Below are 22605 nucleotides of genomic sequence, written 5' to 3' on the forward strand. Positions count from 1 at the left end.
ATTTATATAATATTTTGATATATTATAAAACAATTTATTTTTATTTGTACATTTTTTAAGGGATTATTAAAAAAATGTTGTTATAAAATGCATATTTTAATTTTGAATTTTTTATTACATAAACACGAATATGTAATTGCAAAATTGCATTTTTAATATTTAATGTATATTTTATAATGTATATCGTATTTTTTAAAATATATAGATAGCATAAAGGCTTTAACGCATTAAAAATACTATTCAAAATTAATTTATTGTTTGATTTTTATTTTTATTATTATTTAATATAAAAAAAAATAATTTATGTGATATCATATATGATGAATTTTAATATATATTTTAAATAATAAATCAAATTTTTAATATGAAATTTAAATAAATATATATGAATGAATTATTTAATTTTTTTTTATTTAATCTTAAGAAATTAGTCTAATAAAAATATCTATTATAAGTTTCATATATATAAGTTCACAGTTTCATGATTTTAAAATTATTAATTATATTTAAAATTATTATTACTAATACTTAAATACTATAATTTTTCGAAATAAACGAAAAAGAAAAAAGAAAGAATATGTTACTTACAAAGGATGTTCCGAATTAAGTGATGTTTCGCAGTGCACTATAAGAAAGTGAATGTATAACATAATGCTTGTGTATTGCTAATTCTGTTACATGTGTGCAAGGGTGCACTGTTATACGAACACGATTACGCGTATGTATGTACGTGAGCGCGCGAATGGACTAAAGAGAGGGGAATTGTGCGATGTTCCGTCAGTAGGAATCGGGATTTTGTGACGGTTAGACGTGTCGTGGAGTGGCGAGTCTGAGAAATCACACGAGCACGTATGACAGAAGCAGCACGTGCTTACGCGAATGCATAAATGTGCATATTGGGCTAATTCTCGTTCAGTGTAATTTCAGTGACAGAAGAGACGGTTGCATCGTGTATAATCGTGGACCTTAGTTAAGAAGTTGCCGGCATAGATCTATGTTACATGAGATGCGGTTGGTTGTATTTTTGAAAAACATTGAATGTTAGAATTGTCGTTTTTTATTCAATGGACAGATGTGAGGATAGCTCGACAGCGTGAATATTCATAGTGTGAGGTTATGGGGGGATCGGATACCTGACAGATACTCTGTTCTCTACTCGAGATATCTTTTCTCGAGGTTGAGAAAGAAGGTGAAGGATGAAATACCTGCTTTTATTCATTTGTGATTGATTCCTTTTTAAATGAAAGACACGGTACTTGTACCGGTCTATCCCTTCCATTGTATATGAGAATAATGCAACGAAACGTTAGACTACATTTGTAACAGAGGTCCGATACCTAGGGTGAGCCAGTTACGTTGCTAAAATTTCATATTTCTTTTAAAATTAATATTTTTATTTTGTTAGATTTTCAATATTTTTTTTTCTAATATAAAAATTTCATTCATTTTTCATATTGCCAAGAATGAATTCAAACATTTTCAATTTAACATTTATTTTTATTTATTCTAGTAATATAAATTAGAAAATGATATAATATAATAAAGAAAGGCAAACAATATTTGTGATAAAAATGTGTTTCTATGATAGAATGATAGAATATAGAATGATAAATAATTTATTTTTAAAATAGAATGAAAAAAATATATTTCTCATGTATAAATTAATGATCGAAATATCTTCGAAAAATGGATGATTATATAGGTTCGTTAGAATATTTGTCACGTACATTGCATTTCATGACAGTTTCGTAAATATTACGTGAACAAATTAAATACGATTCATAAAAATTTCTAATATTCCTTTGAATTTCGAAGCTTATTTTTATTAATATAAAATGTTTATTAAATAAAAATTGAATTGAAATTGCATTTTTAAAACTTTAATTTAATAAAATAAATAAATTATTAAATTGTTGTTAAATTGTTTACTAATGAAAATGTATAACAAAAATATGGAGAGCTGATTAAAATAAAAATTTTTTTTACAAATTTTTTTTAAATTATTTATTTATATAATTTTCTCACAAATTTATGCAAAAATTTATTCTAAATTTATTTGAATAACATTTTTTTTCATTTCAATAATATTTTTACTATAATAATTTTCAAAAATAATTAAAAGTATCTAATAATTTAGATGGAATAATTTGAAGCTATGATTAATAATAGGTAATAAATGTAAAATTATTTATTTCAAAATATTTTATATTAATTATAAATCCAATAGTATAAATCATTTAACAATTTCAGGTTACACGATGCTTCCAAGTTGCAGCTGATTCAAAAGTAGATTTGTGAATGATCATTAGAAATGCAAATAGTTTTGAACTTGTGTAAATTAGAATGATCTACTTTGACATTAATCAAGATCAATTTTTTCATTAATTAGTTGATTTAGCTTATTTTGACTTATTATATTCCAAAATTCTTTCTAAGAATAATAAGAAAGATATCATACTAATTTAATAACAGTATTTTTAATTTAATAATAGTATTTTTATATAAATCATAATTTAATTATGAAATAATTTAAGTATTTTTATATAAATCATAATTTAATTATGAATTAATTATGAATTATGAATATATAATTTAATTATTAATATATCATAATTTAATTATTATTACGTATAATTTAATTATACGTAATATTTATTTATGACGATTGCGATATTCTTTTATTTCATCGAATTACTAGAAGAAATAATAAATTTGATATTTTAATTGAAGCTTGAATATATTATATAGTTTGTATCCTTTTTATTAATTTATATTTGGAAAAAGAATATTTAAAAAAATTATTTTACAAGATCCGTGCATCGAAAATAAAACATAATTTCTACTCTAGCCAGGAAATTACATTTTTACAATGTTGCAAGAAACGATTAATTCGATAACTAGATCATCCATGCATTAACCCGTCGAGAGCTAGTAATTATGTGTGGAGTGTTGTAAACAAGGATAATTTCATAATTGACAAGCCTACACGGTAGTTGTTAACTAATTGTAACAGAAGAACCAAGGGCACCGGGCATCGATTATTTTTAAGACATATCGATTCTAAGGGATGCTATGAATAAAATTTTCTTTTTATCTTATATTAATTTATTCTACATTAAACTTTAAATATTTAGGTTCATCTACAATAGCCAACATATAAATATATTTTATAAAATTGTCCCTTTTTCTTAGCATAAAGAAAGATTTTCCAGAAAATGAAAAATATTTTTAAATGTTCACAATATTAAAGAAGAATTTGACAACTCTCATTTTATCGAACTATTCTTCTAATCTTATATAAGAATTGGTTCAAGAGTTTTTTCGTTCTTATGGAAAATGTTTGAAACACATATATTTCAAAATATTCTTTATTAAGCAACGTAGATTAAAATGAAATTAGATTATATTTCAACTAGTAATATGATTTTTTTTATACATTTTTAATGATAATGGTGATTTTTATTTATTTCAAAATAGATATAATATAAGTAGATTATGTTACAAATTTATAGAAATATTAATATAATTTTCAATAAAAATTAGAAACGATTTTCAATAAATTTTTCAATAATTTTCAATAAAAATTACAAATTTTTTTTTGAAAATAAATATAGAAATATAATATCTATTTTTTTTTCACAGAATCGATTGGATATCAAATTATGAATCACATTGACATAAAAATACTCAATCAAAATTGAAGGAAACATTCGTAGCCATACATAGTCACCCTTAAACGTGCGGCCATTTTGAAGCCACGTCACCGTTTTGAAGGTCAACATTTTTGCTTATAAAACGATTGTAAATAGAAAACTCATGATTTAAAGCTGAATCAATCGATAAATTCGCGATAAACGGGGAGGAATTAACAGATTGTTTTTTTTGATCGTCTGCAGTATATTTTAGTTGGTCTACAAATAAACGTTCAACTTACCAACTTCTAGATCGAATCCGCTGTCAATTATATCGCCAACGATAATCACGGACGAAGAATTATTAAGAAAATAAGACAAGTAACGAAGAATAGATTAAAAATAAAAATGGCACATGAAAACGGTATAAGCGGTGATACTGATTCCGAAACGGTAGAATTGAATCCATTGAGAAGAACCAGATTCCATGTAAATCGAGTGGACAGTCTTGAAGGTCGAGCGAGCCTTCTTGGAGAACAAGAAACGAGAAAGTCCCTCCGACACATGACTAGGGAGGCACTGCCTAGACTGGATAATTATAGAAACATTATGAGTATCCAGGCTGCTCATAGACCGTCTTTGGACGAGCTTCACAATCCCACTGTGCTTAACAAGGTAAGAATGATGATACTTGACCATTAATAGCACCGCTATTTCTTTGTTTTATAATGCTTCTGTAGTTGTGTATTCATTATGGTTACTGGCTATGTGTGATATACGCTCGGTATATTCTTCTCTGCTCCTTCCTAACTCCAGTCATTTAATGGATTTGTACAAGATAATTTTTTTTTATTCCAATGTCGTTTTGATAAGCAAGAAAATTTTCAAGTCTCGTTAATCGATTCTTTTGTTTTTTATTCAAATGATGAATAAACAATAGGTCGTATAAAAGTTATTTACAAAAGATTTCCATAATGAAGTCTCTACTATTATGGTGCGATTAATTTAATATTGGTTGAAATGATAGATAGAATTTTTTACGACTTTTCTGACTAATGTTGTTTTTATAACATTGCTTGAATTAATACTATATAATCGCTTATTGCGAAACTCTAATTGTAACGATAAATTAATTTACAGCTTATCGCTAACTCAATGCATTCACGTTTTATTCGAACTACAGCAACTAGTAGAGTGTAACTATAATTAATCAGACGTGATACAAGAAAGAAGAATATGAGTTATTTGAAAGTATCCTTCTTTAAAATCTTTAAAATCAAATCAACGTTCATCCGAAGAACTTTCTAAGTATCTTATATATAATCATCGTTATACTACATTGTGTATTACTTTTGGTCTTCCTAATTTAAAATAGTGATACAATGATGTCGATGACCAATAATGGTACGAACACACATGCACGACGATTGATGTTATGCCATCTACATTGACATTCACCCATTTCTTAACTCAGTTTGTCTCTTATCTACGATTCTCTCTCGAGAAATTTAAAATTAAATGAGAGTTAGTAAACGTGATTATGCACAATCGTTTGTAAGCGTATATATTTGATTATTTCACAATCTTATTGATAGAATATATATGTCCATATATATGTCCATATTTGGTCATTTTTATTTTATTGAATATATACAAAATATAATTGAAATAATTTTTTTAACAATGCTATGAAAAGTTTTCTAAAAAAAAAAAAAATAGAAAAAAGAAATTAAAATTGTAGTACATAGTTATCTTCATTCATGTTGTGATACAGATTTATCAAAAGTTAATATTGTATATTTAAATTTTTATTGCTAGTTCGGTATATTCTTTGAGTCATATATCTGTATTTCCATCATCTTGTCATGAGATATTTTGTTTTTATTATTGAAAATAATGAAAATTGAAATTATGAGAATAACGAGAAATTTTTATAATTATTTTAAAACAAAGTTATATTTTTTATCTTTAATAATTTATATAAGTTTTATAAATACCTTTATATATTATATTGTAGTAATTAGATATTTGAGATTTGACATCACAAAATTATTGTTGAGACTTTCGAATATAAGTCTTTTCTTTTTACAACAAAATTGTCGATGTTTCGTAAGAGATGTAGGAATTAAAAAATTATCTTTAACCAATTAACTAAATTATAAAAATTGATTGAATATTTTCACGAATTTTAAAGTTAAAAATTAAATGTTTCATAAAATATACCATATAATATTTCAAGAAATTAATCAGAAGAATTTTTGTTTATTCAGCTGATAATATTTCGTTCTACTAATCACAATCAAAAAAATATTGAAAAAATATTTTTATATTAAATATTCGTTCAAGGAAAAATATCATATTTGTGTATTTTTTTAAGATATAATTTATATGCTTGAATTATAATGCTTGAATTAATTGAACTAGATGAATTTAAACGAATCTGATTCAATACTGCATATATTTAATGGAACTGTTTCTTAATTAACCCTTTTGAAATTGTACGACACGGTCGGAACAAATATCAACATTTGTTCCAATCAACTTTTCTCCTCAAGATGACGAACCATAAATCTCGACCATAAATCGTAATAGAACAGCTTCGAACCGAAATTACTTTTGCAAAGTCTCATGATGTGTTTAGCTAAATATAAGCCTCGCTAAACTGATTGCTACGACGAAATATGATATGTCCGGCATAACCATAGTACTGTAACGACTTAAATTCATCATGTAGATTGCCCCTGACACGGGGTTAACTATAATTCAATCGAAATATATATTCGAATGCGATCGCGAGTTCGCTTGATCGTTTCGTTGCATATACTTAATTTAATGATATATTATACTAATCAATTAAGCGTGTCGTATCGTGAAATAATTCATTTTCGAACAAGAATATGTTTGATTTGAATATCGAGTTTGATTTAAGTTCAAAGAGAAAAGGAGAAAACGTAGCTTATTTAATGGTAGATACGTGATGGAATGAAAACTTTCGAACGTGATCACGAAGAAAAATTTTAAAGAACGATACGTGAAAGCATTTGTTTCAAGCATATACAGACTAGATAGACATCTTATTCAATATCAACCAATAAAAACACTCAATGTAATTTATTGATTCAGTGCTTAACATATAGATAAATTATTTTATTACTTATAATTATTGGAGTTTCGCTAAATCTCTGTTCGGACTACTTAATTTGAGATTCTATTGAGTGCATTAAAAAAATATCTTCAAACTCTTGAGAAGTGAAATTATAAAAAAAGGTAATTTTATTATGTTCTAACCATTTTTAAATTAAATAAAATTCTTAAATTAAATAGTTATTCGTTATTCCTTTAAGAGATAAAATTGGAGAGTAATTTACACAATCAAGATTTCTTTTGGAATAAATCGATATTCGTAATAGCAAACTGCTAAAATTTATTAACAATGAATTTTTTATGAGATTTTTAATTAAAAGATCGAGAATAATCAGTAAATATTGGAAAACGTATGTATAAGTAATATTTAAATTTATTTTTTAGAGGTGCATCGATTCGGTAGAGCTAATTAGCAACTCGTTTCTTGTGAAGATAAAAATCGACATTTTTTTACTATCCCTGATTTCTTTCTTTGGAAAAAGAATGGCGAGCAAATCTTATTTTCGCATCGTCTCTCTTGAATCGTCAAAATTAATTAGCAACACATCTTCCGCGAGGATCAATCATAGCCCTCTCCATCAAAAAATCTTGGAAATCGCGTGCACGAATATGGATAACCTTCATGGTTCGTGGCATGTTAAAATAGAAACCCACGTTCGGTTGAACAATTAAAGCATCACTTGAAGTGATCGCAAATGCCACAAGACTGTCTCATCAACTGCGCAATGCTCGACAAATAATGCCATTTATTCGAGAAATAAATATATTCGAGAAATAAGTATATCGAAAATCATAATAAAAAAAGTTTCAGAAAAAAAAGATAGTTTCTTGTATAAAATTATGTAGAATGAAATTTTTAGAAAAAATTCTATTTTATATTTTCACTTTTATACAAAGGATCATTTACATTCTACTTGTACTACGATTTTATATTTTTTTTGTAGTTCCATTTTGTAATAGTATAATATTTTGGATTTATTTAATGAAGTGTGATCTATCATAATTATTTCATTATCAGATATTTGTTTCAGTTATCAGATATTTATTTCGCTATTCCCTTTTTATTCATTTTATTATTAAGATACATATGAAAGAAATGAACATATCTAATGAATGACTATATATATTAACACACATATATATTCTTATTATTTCATCATATCAATCGACGTGTAAAAGGTCAACGACGAATAACGAATCAATTCTATTTGAATCGATTATGAATAACTTACGGATTGAACAATCATTGGATAAAATAAACAATAGAAAATAAACAATAGAAACAATAAAGAAACAATAAAATTGAAATATCACTGGCAAATCCAAATTGTGTGTCGTGTGTGTAAAACTTAATGATACTGTCGATAGGACCAGTAAAACGCGTGCTCCGAATACATTACGAGTCGAGGGATAAGCGTTCGTTATTATTTGACTATTATACCACGTATCGTACCGACGTGTCACTATCAAAGAGTTTATATATGGCCAGTATGCGAGAAGCATCTTCCTTTCCTTGTCGTTCATTTCTTTCGATGCAACGTGCTCATAATTCACTTATACGCGTCGCGAGTACTTACATGCATGATCTGTGACAATGAACAAATGAGTTCTCTTTCGATAGGTCTTTTTTTCTTTCTCATTGTACATCTTCATAATATGCTTATTAGAAAAAATGAATTTGTATCTCTCGATGATTTCAAGATACATTTAATAAAAAAAAAAAAAGAGAAATATTCTTTCGTAAATTGAAAAGCAATACTTTTATATGTATATGTAAATGATATTTGCTAATGTTTTCTCAATGATGAATGAAAAATTATTGAAATTTTTTTGAGTTTTTCGCATCAATGAATTTCAATCAAAATGAAAATATTGAAAATTTAAAATTTTGAAAGTTTTGATTTATAAACTTCTTGTTTTTGAAATTTATTTGAATAATTTGACAAATTTTCTCATTGCATTTATTATTAGGAATTAAACTATGAGATTAATTCCGTACAGATACATAAGAATAATTTTACAATTATACCGAACTCCAAGGTATATGATATTCGAGGATATAACGGGAAATAATGGGATGAAATAATCGTCTCTCTAAGAGTTATAAGCTTGAGCAGTAAAAAGATATCTCTGAATGGATGTTCGTGTTTCTAACTATTTTTCAAATAAATTTTTGGATTATTAAAGATAAGAAAGAATTCATAATATAATTCATTGAATTCATTAAAGGAAATTCATATAATAAATTAAAAAATGATTGAATAATTGATTTAGATAATGCTGAAATTATTTATGTTTTAATATCGAAAATTCTAAGTTCTTAATTCGTTATAAAATGATGTCAGTGGAAATATAATTGAATTATTCAGTATTTATTTAGTAGTTCATTTATAAGGTTTCCACAAACATTTGTCTGATTAGATATTTAGAAAAACTGAAACTAATTCTACAATTTTCATGCAATATTTGATTTTAAAAAATTAATATTCGTAAATCAATTTTTTGAGAGATTTTTCATTATTCTTCCATTCCATAAGTTTTTGTTTTTCTAATTTCTTTGATATTTATCTTAATTCTTATTCAGTTTTCAATTTTTTATACTAAAGATTTAATAGTTATAGAAATAATAATCAATAATTGTATTATTATTATTATTATTATTATATTAAATAGAGGTTTACCTTAAGTTGGATAAGAACACTTCTTAAGATCTCCAAACTGAATTTCTAAAAAAATATCTCAACATTGGGCGATGTATAATGTATGACATGTGAGGCATTGTTACGTAAATCGTTAGTCTTCATTGGTCGACTGGCGACCCTTCCTCTAGACGAATCACCTTCAATGCCGATAACCACCTCTAAATCTCAATTTACGCGTAACACTCACGCAGAGAGATCTACGGATCTTTCAGCAAGTTTTATAGTTTAATTTTCTTTAATTCTCTAAATACTTCTATGTGCGAATAGAATTAGAAATTGATATAAATTGTTCATTATTCTAGAAACTCTATTTTAAAATTGACGAAACTATTTTGAAATTATGCGAAATGATGATTTAATTTGAATTTGAATGAAATATATAGACAATTGATTGTAGAATTTTTATTATAAGATAATCGAATTGCTTAAAATTATATTTGATATTTTAGGGTTCAGGATCGCATAATTTGCCACCAGTGCAAGTGAAGCCACCGACTTCCGGAATAAAATTCGGATGGATTCAAGGAGTCTTATTGAGATGTCTTCTCAATATTTGGGGAGTAATGCTTTTTTTACGACTCTCCTGGGTCGTAGCACAAGCAGGCATAGGTAGGTAGTATAATTATAAAAAAAGATACTTTACAGATTTGATATTATTTTTTTTTTATATATATATATTTTTTAGGAGAAGCTATTTTATTGATTTTAACAACGACAACTGTGACTACGATAACATCGTTATCTATGTCGGCAATTAGCACAAATGGTCTCATTAAAGGAGGTGAATATTATCAGTAAATTAATTAATATTCGATTTAATCGATTTAAATAATAAATAATTAAAAACAATAATTTTTAAGAATTTTATTTGAATTTATCGATTAATATGGTTTTCTATAAATTTCAATTGCCTTTGGTGTCAATCGATAAGATTAATTAAATACTTTCTGCAGGTGGCACGTATTACATGATTTCCAGATCATTGGGACCAGAATTTGGAGGATCTATAGGACTTATATTTTCTTTGGCGAACGCGGTCGCTTGTTCGATGTATGTTGTTGGATTTTGTGAGAGTATGGTCGATTGCTTAAAATCAAATGGAATTTGTATTGTTGATTGTGACAATACGGATATTAGAATTATAGGTCAGTACAAAAAATTGTGTAATATGATTTTTTTTCTAAAATTTACTATAGAATTTCTTTTTCCATAGGTTGTATCACGATAGTTCTGTTACTTTTGATCGTTATGATTGGATTGGAATGGGAAGCCAAAGCTCAAATTGGTTTGCTGATTATATTGCTTTTAGCTATTGCTGATTTTATGATAGGCACCTTTATTGGACCTAAAGATGATCAAGAACGAGCTAAAGGATTTATGGGATACAACGGTAATATCCATGATAATAATTGATAAAGATATTGTTTATTTAGAAAATAGTAACTAAATTGTAATAAAGATAATTAAATGAAATTAATATCGATAATATATATCATATAGATAAAATGTTATATATTTCAAAAATTTCATTTTATATTTACAGCTGATCTATTCAAGGAGAACTTTTATCCGGATTACAGATATAGTGAGGGAGTGAAGCATAATTTTTTTTCAGTCTTGGCTATTTTTTTCCCTGCGGCTACAGGTATCCTGGCAGGTGCGAATATATCCGGTGATTTGAAGGTGATTTAGATCTTTCATCTATAGGGAATATATACATTTTAATATTTTAAAATTTTACTAAGGTTTTTAATCGCATCATATCAAGTATTTAAATTTATATTTCGTTGTATTTGATTATTGTATTATTTGCCAAAATCAATTTTTTAAATATAATATAAATTTATTACAATCTATAAATAAAATCGATTTTTTTAGGATCCGCAAACGGCTATTCCTAAAGGAACATTGTTAGCTATTCTTTTAACAACTATATCTTACCTCTTTATGGCGCTTATGGTGGGCGGCTCAGTTATGCGAGATGCATCTGGCGATGTTAATGATCTGTGGAACATTTTCAATAGTTCGTATACTGCCTTATTAAGTTCGAACACAACTAATGAAACAACTGAATCTTCAATTATTGTAAATTCCAATCAAATAATATGGAGTATATATAGTACAAAATTTAATTGTACAGGAAATTGTCAATATGGTAGCCATAATAGTTTTCAGGTATATTTTTTTAAATTATGTAAAAATTATGTAAAAAAACGTAAATAAATATTTAAATTTTATATTGATAATTTCATAGAAAACTATTTCAGGTGATCGAATTGGTCTCTGCATTTGGACCATTTATTTATGCTGGATGTTTTGCAGCTACTTTATCAAGCGCTTTAGCATCATTAGTTTCCGCACCTAAAGTATTTCAGGCACTTTGTCTCGATAAATTATATCCTGGAATAGCATGGTTTAGTGGCGACAAAGATAAAGAACCAATTCGTGGTTATCTTCTCACTTTTATAATCGCAGTTGGTTTTATTTTAATCGGTGAGCGTTATTCTTTTATATTTTTGATAAATAATATTTGATAAATAAACAAATTATTTGTTTATATTTATTATTTAAATAAAAATTTTTATTTATTTCAGGAGAATTGAATGCTATAGCTCCTTTGATCTCAAATTTTTTTTTGGCTGCCTACACTCTTATTAATTTTAGCACTTTCCATGCTTCGTTGGCAAAACCAATTGGTTGGAGACCAACGTTTAAAGTAAAATTTGCATTAAATTTATTAATAAAAAAAAACTTTACTTATTTTATAATGGTAATATGATTTTTTTTATATCTTATTATTTTAGTATTATAATATGTGGCTAAGTCTTGCTGGTGCTATTCTTTGTGTTTCTGTGATGTTCTTGATCTCATGGTGGACAGCGTTGATCACATTATTTATAGTATTAACACTTTATTTAATAGTTTCTTATAGAAAACCAGGTAATATTTTATAAGTATTTTGATTACATAAGAAGATAAACATAAAAATAACATAAATTAATTATAATTATTTTGTAGATGTTAATTGGGGTTCTACAACACAAGCCCAAACATACAATAATGCCTTAAATGCTGTTCAACAATTAGATAGAGTTGAAGAACATGTTAAAAATTATAGACCTCAACTGTTAGTATTAAGTGGCACTCCAAGTGCAAGATCAGCGCTTATTGATTTTGCACATCATATTACTAAAAATAATAGTTTATTTATTTGTGGCCATATTATTGAGGTATAGTATATTTTAATTAAAATTATTACATATTCTTTATATAATGATACATTTAAATTTCCATATTTTAGACACCAATATCATATAAGACGCGAAATTCCATGATTGCAAATTGTACTTCTTGGTTTAGAGCAAATAAAATTAAAGCATTTTATTCTCTGGTGGATGGTGCAAATTTTCAGGACGGCACTACTTCTCTTTTACAAGCTGCCGGTTTAGGAAAAATGAAGCCTAATATTTTATTAATGGGCTATAAACAAGACTGGGCAACTTGTCCTCGAGAAAATTTAAATATGTACTTTAATATAATGCAGTGAGTACATACATACATATTAAATTTATAAACAAATTAAGAAAAATAAAAATTTTGTGGTAATTTTTTTTTATATAGTAAAGCTTTAGATATGCATATAGCAGTAGCTCTTCTTCGAATAAGTGAAGGTTTAGATTGTAGTATAGGAGATGCTGAAGAACAAAAGAAAAATATCCAAACAATTCCAGGGAATCAAAGCTTTTCTCAACTTAGTCAAGGTTTATATAATACTTAATATTTTTTTTATAAATACTGAATTTTTTCTTATATTTTCTTATCATATTTTTTTAATTAATATTTATTTCTATAGCCAGTAGTACATCAGATATTTCTATTCCTGGAAGTCCAGCTCCAAGAAGATCTAAAATGATCAATGAATATCCTAATCCAACTGCAGAAGATCAACGTGAAAATCGACAAAATTTTCTACCCATAGCGAAAGATATACTTAATGCTGTAACAAAATTCCAACGTAAACAAAAAAAGGGTACTATAGATGTATGGTGGTTGTATGATGATGGTGGTTTAACTCTTTTATTACCCTATATTATCAGTACAAGACGTAATTGGTCTAATAATAAATTAAGAGTTTTTGCCTTAGCAAATAAAAATTCTGAACTCGAATATGAACAAAGAAAGTAAGTAATATATTCTTATAAATGAAAATAGATAAAACAAATTTATTAATTATATTATTGCTTTATTATTATAGTATGGCAAGTCTTTTATCAAAATTCAGGATAGATTATTCTGCATTGAAAGTTATACCAGATATTTCAAAACCAGCACAGAATACTACCAAAAGTTTCTTTGATTCATTAATAGCAAATTTTCAAGAAACAGAAAATACAAAAACAATGAATGATGGTATTATTATTTTTATGAAATTTTTATAACTTTTATAACTTAATGAAATGAGAAAATATTAAAAATTAATTTATTTTCAGATATTATCAAAGATTCTGAATTAATTGCTATGAAAGAAAAAACAAATAGACATCTACGTTTAAGAGAATTATTACTTGAAAATTCGATGGACGCTAATTTAGTAGTTATGTAAGTAAAATTATAAAAACAAACTAATATTTTTAATGATTTTTTTAATTATTTTAAATCAATTTTATTTTATTTTATTTCTTCTTTAGGACATTGCCAATGCCTCGAAAGGGTGCTGTTTCAGCACCTCTCTATATGGCTTGGCTCGAAACTTTAACACGTGATATGCCACCATTTTTACTTGTTCGAGGAAATCACACATCTGTTTTAACTTTTTATTCTTAATAATATAAAATAAATAACAAGACTTGTGCATTATATGATATTGAAATTAAAGTATTTTATTTTATCAATGACTTAAAATATTGTCATGAATGCGAAGATAAAGAGATAAAATAGATGAACTGCCGTGGAATATGATAAAAATAGAAAGAGACCTTTATATATTTATATCAAAAAGGCAGATGTTTGAATGAGTTAGCAGTAATATTCAAGTGTGTTTAGTAAGTGTCAATTTTTGAATATATATATTGAATATAATGAATGCAGCAAGACTGTATTATTTTTTTAACACATTTGCCACAATAATTGTTCCTAAATTTCGAAATGTTTTCCATCCACCAATTGTAAAAAAACATCCTTATAAATACTTAAAATAAATAATAATAATATACTATAAATTGTACAATTACTAATAAAAAAAAATGTTACATGCTTGCTTACAATTATTTAAAATTTCGATAATAGATTATATTAAATTTATTTATTTAAAAAATATATATAATATTTTAAATGATTATAAGCAAATTTTTAAAACACAAATTTGAAAAAGAAAATATTCATTTTAGTGTAAAAAAACGATTGATACATATGTAGATATCTATTTATACATATGTAGATAAAGAAGATAAAATTATATATGAATTTTTGACACACACACACGCGCGCGCACGCACGCACGCACGCACACACACACATGCACGCACACACACACATGCACGCGAACATACACATTTTAACTTGTTCGTACAAAACTTTTCAAATACATAAATTTTTTTTTAAATAAAATTATTATTTTATTAATTGGTCTAATAATAAATATATTTATATACATTTTTGAAAAGGAAATTAATCAGAACTAAGACTATAACATATATATAGTATATATTTTTTATTTTGTTTACAATTTTATAGCCTATATACTTTGGAAAATTTTTTAAAAAAACATATTAAATAATATCAAATCTAAGTTACAATTGTTACAATTTATAAAATATTCATTGCAAAACTGATTTTATCACAAAATTCAAAGAAATGCAATATTTTTATAATAAAAAGAAGATAAAAATTACAAAAAACATATGGATTAATATGAAAATGCACATTAAAATGTATAAAAATACAATAAAGTTATTATAATATTGTCATGACTTTAAAGAATATTAAAAAATTATATTATAGTACTGCAAATTTTATTATTAATTTTCTACTATTATTATAACTCTGTCAAAACAATTTAAGCTTGTTACAATATATATTGTATATATGAAATTTGTTTTTATACATAAGTTTTATTTATTTATTTATTTATTTATTTATTTTTTTTTGCTCTGTAGACTCTTAATCATGTAACTTTGCTATAATGTGAATCAGCATTAACTTTTAACTATCAGTGCTTTTATATATCATTAATTTTGTAGTATATAATTGAATTATAAAAGAGCTCTATTTGAATAATTAAATGAACACTTTTTATAGACTAGTAGCAAATGCATTCAAGATATTAGAATACTGATAATTGATTTTTAATAGCTGTTTTAATAATTGATTTCTATTTATATAACATAAGATATCAAAAGTAGAAGATATAGATGTAGTTTATTATTATTATATTTTAATTTTATGATTTTGTTTTTTTTGTGCTACATTAAAAATTTTTTTGATTTATTTATTTAATTTATAAATTAATTAATTTAAAGTATTTTTTGTCTTTGTAAAAAAAATTTTGTGCAATATCAATTTCTATGATATTTTGATATAAATTTATTATGAATAAACATTCATATTATTCAAGTAAAATATAAGGTAGTAACTAATTGATAAAATATGTTTGAAATCATAAAAATATAAAATATATATATATATATATATCTAATGTTGCCATGATAAAATCTTAAAAAAAAATAAATCTCACATTAATGGCAAGATAAGTATAATGATTTTATATCATATAAATCTATAAATTAAATTAATAAAATTTTAATATATTATTTCTATTATAAAAATCTTAAAATCAAATATATTAATCTTCTTAATTATATAAAATCTCTTTTATATTAAGATAATTTTTTTATAAAATAATTATAAAATAATCCTTTCTGTTCACATTAAAATAGTTATTAAAGTTTTAGAACGACGTATACGTGCTACGTCATTATGTTAATGTTTTTGCACAGTATTTTGATATCATTTTCTATTAGAAATATTTAAACTCTTGATTTTATAATTCACATCAATATATAATTCTAGCACTTATGCTAGGTATATTTTTAATTCTTAGTTTAAATACTGCGAATATGTCTGGGTCTACGTACTAATAAACAACAAGAAGTCAAACCAGAACTGACCTTTGCTAATTCAGACATACGTAATGATCTAGTTGGAAATTCAATTTTTTCTGCAAAAACTTTACTTGATTGTGGAATTTCATCTTCTGATCTGTGAATCAATGTTCCATTCACATAAAGTACATTGGCTGCAGCATCTTCAGGCACAGTTAATGTTTGGTAACTATAAGTTGCTTCTCTCTCAATTCTCTATGTTACAAATAACATATATATATATATATATATATATATATATATATATAAATATAAGAGATAAAAAATCATTGTTAAATTGCAATTAAATACCTTTAAAACTTCTTGAGATTCTTTTCCAGCACCTACACAAATAATATCTGGACCAGCCATTGTAACTAAACTTTTAAGACGTTTGGATTCAGCAACCTATAAATAATAATTGAATAAAAAATACACATACTCTCAATCTTAAATGATATATATAATATATATATGTAATTATAAATGCAGTAAAATAGAAAATTAACTTCTTTAAATATATATGATATTTTAACTATATCAGAAATAATCAAAAAAAGTTTTTATTTCAATAAAACAGATTTTTAAATAATTTAAGCATTATTTTCATTAACTAATTTTGTTTTTTTGTAATTAACACAAGGCATGAATAAAAAAGTATTATTATTTAAATATATTATAAAAATATATATATTATTTCTTTATAGCATTGCAGAGGAAAAAAAAATAAAGAAAATTAACTGATATAATATACTAATTTGAATTGACTTTAATATGCATATTATGAGCAATAAATAATGTAACTTTAATCAATCATTAAAATTTCATATTTTAAAAAAATTAAATATTCTTTTTCTAAAAAAATAATTTTTTGTATTTTATACATCTTTTTTTATATACAATTGATTAAAATTACATTATAAAATTTCATAACATGATAAATTTATGCAAAACATTATAAATATTAATCACATGCGAGATTGAAATATAATTTTGTGTATCAGTGTATGTATGTGTTTCATGTGCAAAATTGCACTAAGCCATAACTCACATACTAGATAAAACTCCATCTGAAAGCATTCTGTAAAACATCTGCAATGGGTAATTGTAAAAAATATATTCACAAATAAACTTGTTGAAATCGTGCAAAATTGTGTTTCTAAATTGTGAAATTTTTTTTCAATGTAATATGCAAAAGAGAGTCAGTCTAATACACCCAAACCTGAATTGGGGCTGAGGTAAGACTCTCCACTATCACCTCTTCGCCACCATCACCCACCTTAAATGAATATCAGAAAAGTAAATCTTTGATATTTTATTTTAATTAATCATATTTTTAACCAATATATTGTGCAAATATATTTATGTGTTACATATTTTATGAAAATATGTTTTAAATGTTTTTTATTATAATAACATTTCAATATTTATTCAAAGAATTATAGTAGAATTAAATATATAATTATTAAATTAGTAACAAAGAATATAATTATTAAATTAATATATGTATAAAATATAAATATATGTATATAAAATATAAGATACAATTACCCATATATTTATTTTATTATAATTATATCAATATTATCACATTTCACAAATTTTTAACATATAGAAATAAACATATCATGGAAATACTAAGAACATAAAAAAGTACATTTCTAAAACAATCACAATATACATATACATTTTGATATCCTTATAACACATAATACTTTTGATGACACAAGTTATGCTACAAATAAGAATATTGAATAAAATTATAAAGCAAACAACATTAATTTTTTTTATTTTAAGAAATATTTAATTAAATAATTTTCATGCAATATATTTTACATTTTCAGAATAAAGAAATATTAGAAATAGATTTATATAAGATACAAGATTCAAAGATTAATATAATATATAATATATACTAAGAAGCAAATAACTATACAAATTATATTAATATATTAATAAATACTAAATAGTTATCAATTTAATTATTTAGTAATTATTAATCAATAATTTACTAACCTTAATAGGTACACAGGGATATTCTGGAAATGCTGCTGCAACTGCTCTTGCACCTGCTTCATTTGTATAATGAGATAATCCAACAAAAAATTCACGACCTATAAACAATTATTTTTAATTAATAATTTCTTTTTTATTATTATATAATTATTATATAATAATTTAATAATTAAAACAAAATTTACCGGTAAATAAAACATCTCCTCCATCTAAACGAGCATTTTTATCAGCTATTTCTATAAGAGGAATTTCCAATTCTTTCTTTAAAACAGCTCTAATTGTCTCAATCTAGAATTACATCATTAGTCTAGTCATTCATATATTAGAAACATTATTAATATAATAATGTACATTATTACATAATGTACATTAATACACATAAAAATATAATAAATTTATTTTGTTTTTTGCAAACACAAAGAAATAATTTAAATTTTGTTTTTTAAATTATACGTATATATGTATATTATTATACATATATATTAAAATATGATTTTCTTACAAAGATGCAATGAATTAGAATCTTTTTGTTTGTAAAATAATAATAATATTAATTAAAAATATTTATTAATTTTTATAAAATTTTATATAAATATACCTCTTTTAGGCGCGACGGTTCATTGGGCCGAGCTATAAGTGCAATACCATTGCATACAACTGCAATATCTTCAACAAAAACACAAAGCGGTGAGTTTTCATCTGGTGGCATTTCAACCACATCGATATCGAGTTCTCGCAAAAGTTGAGCAAGTGCCAAATGTTGAGTTCTAGCTTCATCTAATGTGACCTCGCCTCTTGTACGAAGTGAAAGAGGAATTCTGCATAAAACTGCATGAGTATAACGATGGAGAGGCATAGTGCACTAATAGAAAGATTTCTTTCTCAAAATATACTTCACTATTTTTTATCTATTTAAATTATAACAATCACAGAATAAATACTATCTTCTTATTAATTTTATTAGAACACCGAATGCTACAAATGTAGATCTTGACGTTTATGTAAAAACAATAGTAAAGCAGTATTCTAAACATTTACATTTATAATGTCACCAGATAGTGCCAAATGATTTTAAACTTTCTAAATTTCAAAATAAAGATTTTGTTTTTAATTCATGAAGTATTAAGATTTTATAATAATATAGAAACATTTATTAAACAATAATATTATATAAAAATAATATTTCAGTGTTATTCTTATATTATATTTGGAAAATGATAGATTGGTAATGCTGAGAAATAAATTAAAATATATAGAGATATTATGATTTGTCAAACATTTAAATGTAATTTAGAAATGTTATAATACATAAAAAAATGAAGTAAAGAAAACTTAATTTACAATGATATCGCATAATAAGCGATAATTATGCGTTTTAAGTTTGTAAGAACGTTATTAGTGCTTGCACTATTAGGTAATATCATTGTATGGTATAGAATATGGAGGTTATTTGCTACACAAAACACTTTACGGTTGTTGACACCAAATATCGTTACTCCTGATCCTCCACAAAAATTTCATCGTCGATTAGCTCGATTAGTAACTGTGGTTATACGAGAATTTGAAACTTTTGAAAATGATGTGACTTCAACTGTAGAGTCTGTATTAAGCTTTTTTCCTACTATACCAATTTTAATAATAAGCAATGAATTGCCATATCCTCCATTGGATTTAGACTTTGCAAATGAAAGTATGCAGAACGTTAAATTAATAAATTTGCAACCGGAATTTAATAAATCTTATGATGAAAGAAATCCTCTTTTTTATGTACGAACAAAGTTTGTTTTATTTTTACCTGATGGTAGTCGACTTTCTAAGCAAATCATACAAGTAAGAAACATTATATACTTTTATTATTCTCTTTTAAAGCAATTTTTTAAATTTTATTCTTAATTATTATAATAAGTAAATATAGTATATATATTATTTTGAAATTTTTATAGGAAACTGTATCACAAGCTACAAAATTAGGAATAGTTAGTGTACCAGTAGGAAGTATAACTTTAAATTGCATTCATATAGATTTAAAAGTGAAGGAATGGAGTGTCAAGTTTTCATATATAACTGGTAATGAATGTGATGGAGTAAATGGAAAACATGCTACAATGCTTGAAACTAAATTATTAAAAAAATTAACTGATCCTTTCTTATTACCTTTTACGGATGCATTATACATTCAAACAACTGCATTAGGAGCAAAGGTTTGTATTTTTTTAATTTTAATTTAATTTAATTTGAACTTTCTTAATTTTATTTTTAATTAATTTTATATTAAAAGAAGACAAAAATTTTAAATAAATTATTTAAGTTAATTTAGTGGATGTTTTTTTCTTGTAATTTTGAATATTTAAAAATTTTGTGTTTTTTATTTTTCTAAAATAAGTATATATAAGCACATATTAATAATATTAATAAAATTAGTAAAATTGATTCTAGTAGATAATTTATTACATGTTACCAGATTCATATGTTATCAAATTATCATTTTAATGAAGGAAAGTCATTGTATAAAAATCAGCAATTTCAATGGAAGGTACAACAATTATATCAAAATCGCGAACGATCTATGTTTGAAAAGTTGGGAATTAAAAAAGTTATAAGAACTTCCAATTCTATAGAATGGTATGGTTGTTCTAGAGACAGTATTAGATGTTTTGGATCAGTTATAAATGGTGTTCCTTCTTATCTTTATCAAAATCGATATACCCCACCTTGTTGCCTCTCAGGATTAAGGAAAGTTGCTCATCATGTATTTGATAAATTAGAAGAAGTTGGTATCAGATTTTGGTTAGAAAGTGGATCTTTACTTGGTGCTATGAGAAATGGTGATATTTTACCATGGGATCATGAAGTACAAATAGGAGTAAATCGTGATGATCTTGAAAGATCACCATGGTTAATTAAAGCCATGAATAAACCTATTATTGATAATCATGGTTTTGTTTGGGAAAAAGCAACAGAAGGGGAATTTTTTAAAGTGCAGTATTCAAAAATAAATCATTTAACTGTAAATATACTTCCATTTTATGTTAAAAATGGTTCTATGGTTAAAGATGCATGGTTTTTAAATAATAAAGATTTTCCAGAGCAATTTCTTCATCCAATGTCAAGTATTGAGTTTGCTGGCAGACAAGTACCATGTCCAAATAATATTAGGGATTTTTTAGAATTGAAATATTTTAGAGGTGTGATTGAAAATCCAGAAATTCCTGGTAAAATTTCTTTTTAAGATTTTGTTCATTAAAAATTAATCTTATAATACATCATATACAAAATTAGAAAAATAATTTTTTTTAAATATATAATTTACATTATCTAATAATACATTATCTAATTTACATTATCTTAATAATTGTTTTTTACTATAAATATTAATATTGAGACTTTACAATCTCTTTTTATGATTTTAATCTTATCCAAATTAGTATAAAAAATTGAATTAGAAATGTATTATAATATTTTCAAATGAGAAATATTATTTTCTGATATTTTATAAAATTATATATTAATCATCATAAACTAAGAATTATTATTAATTTGGCTAGAAATTTAGTATGAGAACAAAAAAAGATTCTATAAAATATCCTTGAAAATGTAGATGTTATATATTTTTTAATATTTATAATAAATATAGATATCAACAAATTTTTATTGTATTTAAATAATTATTAAATATTATTGATAAGAAATTTTACTTTTTTTAATTTTATTAATGATGAATTATTAGATATTTCAAGTTCCTAAAAAAATTATAGATTATTTTAAATATAATATTGAAACTTATAATTATAATAAGTTACATATACAAAAATCTTTCTTTTAAAAAAAAATATAAATTTCTTTTTTTTATATAAAGAAAATATATAGATTTAGAAAGTAATATTTTGTAATTTTTATTTTTTAATTTTAATTTTAATTTTTTCATATGCAATCTCAGTATTAATTATAATATTAAAAATTTTATTTTTATTT

At 24.4% G+C, this 22605-nt stretch overlaps 3 protein-coding genes across 8 annotated transcripts; 2 read left to right on the top strand and 1 right to left on the bottom strand.

The window, feature by feature from the left end:
• The first annotated feature begins 820 nt into the window (after nt 1–820).
• Nucleotides 821–14615, top strand: LOC122721096 (bumetanide-sensitive sodium-(potassium)-chloride cotransporter). 5 transcript variants are annotated; one of them, XM_043948371.1, is made up of 19 exons: nt 821–1342; nt 3643–3801; nt 3897–4307; nt 9928–10087; nt 10164–10259; nt 10432–10623; nt 10692–10868; nt 11022–11161; nt 11357–11653; nt 11746–11971; nt 12073–12194; nt 12283–12418; nt 12497–12708; nt 12780–13021; nt 13100–13239; nt 13332–13659; nt 13734–13888; nt 13969–14077; nt 14167–14615. In XM_043948371.1, exons 3-19 carry the CDS (start codon nt 4041–4043, stop codon nt 14300–14302), a joined length of 3135 nt encoding a protein of 1044 aa, XP_043804306.1. In that variant the 5' UTR covers nt 821–1342; nt 3643–3801; nt 3897–4040; the 3' UTR covers nt 14303–14615. The 5 variants fall into 5 exon arrangements, with proteins under 5 accessions (XP_043804306.1, XP_043804304.1, XP_043804305.1 ...); XM_043948369.1 differs by having other exon boundaries at nt 3643–3774; nt 3945–4307; XM_043948370.1 differs by having other exon boundaries at nt 821–1189; nt 3643–3774; nt 3945–4307.
• Nucleotides 14616–16301: 1686 nt separating this feature from the next.
• Nucleotides 16302–19734, bottom strand: LOC122720978 (N(G),N(G)-dimethylarginine dimethylaminohydrolase 1). Its single transcript, XM_043948140.1, has 5 exons — nt 19232–19734; nt 18819–18921; nt 18634–18731; nt 16930–17025; nt 16302–16833 (listed from the first exon to the last, which is right to left on the bottom strand). The coding sequence occupies exons 1-5, from the start codon at nt 19487–19489 to the stop codon at nt 16579–16581; spliced, it is 810 nt and encodes a 269-aa protein (XP_043804075.1). The 5' UTR covers nt 19490–19734; the 3' UTR covers nt 16302–16578.
• A 150-nt stretch (nt 19735–19884) lies between these two features.
• On the top strand, nt 19885–21903 carry LOC122720836 (fukutin-related protein). Of its 2 annotated transcripts, XM_043947862.1 has the most exons (4): nt 19885–20463; nt 20577–20834; nt 21095–21640; nt 21720–21903. In XM_043947862.1, exons 1-4 carry the CDS (start codon nt 20002–20004, stop codon nt 21798–21800), a joined length of 1347 nt encoding a protein of 448 aa, XP_043803797.1. In that variant the 5' UTR covers nt 19885–20001; the 3' UTR covers nt 21801–21903. The 2 variants fall into 2 exon arrangements, with proteins under 2 accessions (XP_043803797.1, XP_043803796.1); XM_043947861.1 differs by having other exon boundaries at nt 21095–21903.
• Nucleotides 21904–22605: the final 702 nt, after the last annotated feature.

Source organism: Apis laboriosa, unplaced genomic scaffold (genome assembly GCF_014066325.1).
Source record: "Apis laboriosa isolate Shangri-la unplaced genomic scaffold, ASM1406632v1 scaffold13_cov153, whole genome shotgun sequence".
In the NCBI taxonomy this organism is placed as follows: Eukaryota; Metazoa; Arthropoda; class Insecta; order Hymenoptera; family Apidae; genus Apis; species Apis laboriosa.